We start from the raw sequence: 2,823 nt of genomic DNA on the forward strand, positions 1-2,823 counted from the left end.
ATTAGATCTGTGTAAGTGGGCCTGTGAAATTACCTTTCTCACATGATGTCACTACTGCCATGAAACAACACATGACTATTCAGTAATATTGCAACTTACACATAATCACTATAGAACGCTCTATGCATATGATCCGAATTATGGATTCGGATGACAACACCTAAGTGAGAACCTGCGGTGTTATGGATGAACAAGATAATACAGAATTGAAGCAAACCAAAAAGTATTATATTCAATTTGAAAATCCAACATATAGTAATCTAAGGGATTCCAAGGGTCACCAACAACTCCTTGAGAATCGAAAAACCAACAGCCATCAAGTTTATTTACATAATAAAATCTAAAACTATGTAGTTTTCCAAAAAAACTATATAAAATTTGTCCTAACTTTAACTAGGCATAACTTTCTGCACAGGATTCGAAATTACGAGTCGTTTAAATCGTTGGAAAGGTCTCCAAGAGTTGTAAGCGAGATTTTGAAAGAACATATAGAAAATACCACTTTGAAGGCCTTAAAAAATATCATTTACTAACATATAGAAAAACTAAGAAAATATATAATAATATTTTCAATTTTTATTCTCATCAGCATAGTAAATTAGTTATAATGTAATAAAGTTCTTATTATACCAAATTCTCATAGTCCAAAATTGGTATTATTGTTAGCTCTGATACTTTTTAGATTGTCTAGGATCCATGAATACTGATGAATGAGTAATATTTGCGCTGGACAAAGTGACTTCTACTGGAATCAAAATCTGTGCTTCGTAAAGCAGATTGATTACCATACCCACTTTCCACCCACGAGCCGCTACTGGGTCATTATCATCTTTTTATGGTCCGACAATGCTTAACTGGGATCTGAAAGCCCATCAAATAAATCGAATATTTGTTAAACTATTAACACATGAAACATTACATTATTTTTTCAAATATTAAAATGAATTAAGACAACTCCTAAAGAACCCATTGGTTGAAATTCGTAAGCTGAGCATATGAACTTGAACAACACGTAATTCACTGCAACAAACGAAGATGGTAGATAAGATGGGGCCACACATGGTGACCAGCAAATCTATTCTTCAAACAACCCATCTTTTGACTACTTTGGATCTTAACACAATATAAATAGAATACAAATAGAAGCTGGAATGAATTGAGATAGTCTTGGTTTCCATCAGTGGAAAAGGAGAAGTATTAGTGAGTAATGGCAATTAAGGCTGGTAGAGTTCTGCACTTGTTTTTGGTGTGGCTTGTAGTGTATGCCACTTTGCAGAAAAGTGCAGATTGCCAAAGCTGGAAGAAAATGCTTCCAAAGCCCTGTAGGAATTTAGTGTTGTATTTTCATGATATAATCTACAATGGTAAAAATGCTAACAACGCAACGTCTGCATTGATAGCAGCACCGCAAGGGGCTAACCTCACCATTCTGACTGAACACAATCATTTTGGAGATTTGGCTGTGTTTGACGATCCAATTACGCTGGACAATAATCTTCTCTCTCCACCCGTTGGAAGAGCGCAGGGATTTTATCTGTATGACATGAAGAATTTCTTCAGCGCTTGGCTTGGTTTCACATTTGTGTTGAATAACACAGATTATAAGGGTACGATCACATTCGCAGGAGCAGATCCAGCTCTTAAGCAGAGAGATATATCTGTGGTTGGAGGGACAGGTGATTTCATAATGGCGAGAGGCATTGCAACTCTTTCTACTGATTCTGTTGAGGGAGACGTCTATTTCCGCCTTCGAGTGAATATCACCCTCTACGAATGTTATTGACACCCGACTTAACTTTAGTTTGCGTGCATTTCCACATTTATGGTTTGTGTGGTTTTACCAAATAATTTTTTGATTTCACGTCTTTCTATTCACGGGATTTTGAGATGATCAAATATAGAGGGAAAGACACTTATTTTCGTGTCTTTCCAATAACGAGATTTGAAAAGCATAATCTACGGATCCCCGACGTACTTTGGAACTTGGAAGTGATTGATGGAGATGTACTGAAAGAGCTTTAGTTTAATAAAAACCATGATATTTCTGCGGTTTATGTTTCTAAATTTGATAGTTTTTGTTCATATAGTTTTTAATATGATTTCCATAGCTCAAATTGTTAATGTATATAACTTCATGAAACTATCATGGGATTGTTTTTTGGTTTGACTTTTTTTCATCATCAAGATTGGAGGATTAGCCAAGTGTACATTTTTCTTAAATAATCTTGTGGATAGAAGGGCACAATCGATCAATTGAGATATGAATCTACAACCTTCCTAGATCTTCCTTTGTAAACTACGAAGTTGAGAGATGTTTTAGGTGGAGGCATGTTAACGATTGCATCTTATTTGTATCAACTTTTATTCTACCATGAGAGATGATAAAACCCAATAATTTTCCAGCGTCAACACTGAAGGGACACTTAAGGAGATTTAGTCTCATCTTATAGAGTTAGGCACTTTCAAAGGTAAGAAAAATATTCTTAATGTGATCTTGATGAGTTATACACTTAGCCAAGATGTCATCAATGTAATCTTCTAAAATATTATGAAAGAAATCTTGAAAGGTTAGAGCCCTTGCACATTGATAGGTTTCTCCAACATTTTAAAACTTAAATGACATGAATACATAGTACAAGGTACCCCAAGGTGTGATGAAGGCATTCTTATGCTACCCTTTTGGACTAATAAGGATTTGATTGTAACCTGAGAAGCTATCCATGAAAGACAATAAGGTATAGCCTACAATTGAGTCCATAGTCATATCAATATTCAGTAATGGAAAATCATCCTTAAGAGAAGCCTTATTAAGATTACAAATTT

General features: G+C 34.9%; 1 protein-coding gene across 1 annotated transcript; it reads left to right on the forward strand.

Moving 5' to 3' along the window:
* Positions 1 to 1,207: 1,207 nt before the first annotated feature.
* LOC131875413 (disease resistance response protein 206-like) lies at positions 1,208 to 1,783 on the forward strand. The gene has a single exon (XM_059219604.1). It carries the CDS (start codon positions 1,208 to 1,210, stop codon positions 1,781 to 1,783), a length of 576 nt encoding a protein of 191 aa, XP_059075587.1.
* The last annotated feature ends 1,040 nt before the right edge of the window (positions 1,784 to 2,823 follow it).

The sequence above is a fragment of the Cryptomeria japonica genome, chromosome 4 (assembly GCF_030272615.1).
Source record: "Cryptomeria japonica chromosome 4, Sugi_1.0, whole genome shotgun sequence".
NCBI classification, from domain to species: domain Eukaryota; kingdom Viridiplantae; phylum Streptophyta; class Pinopsida; order Cupressales; family Cupressaceae; genus Cryptomeria; species Cryptomeria japonica.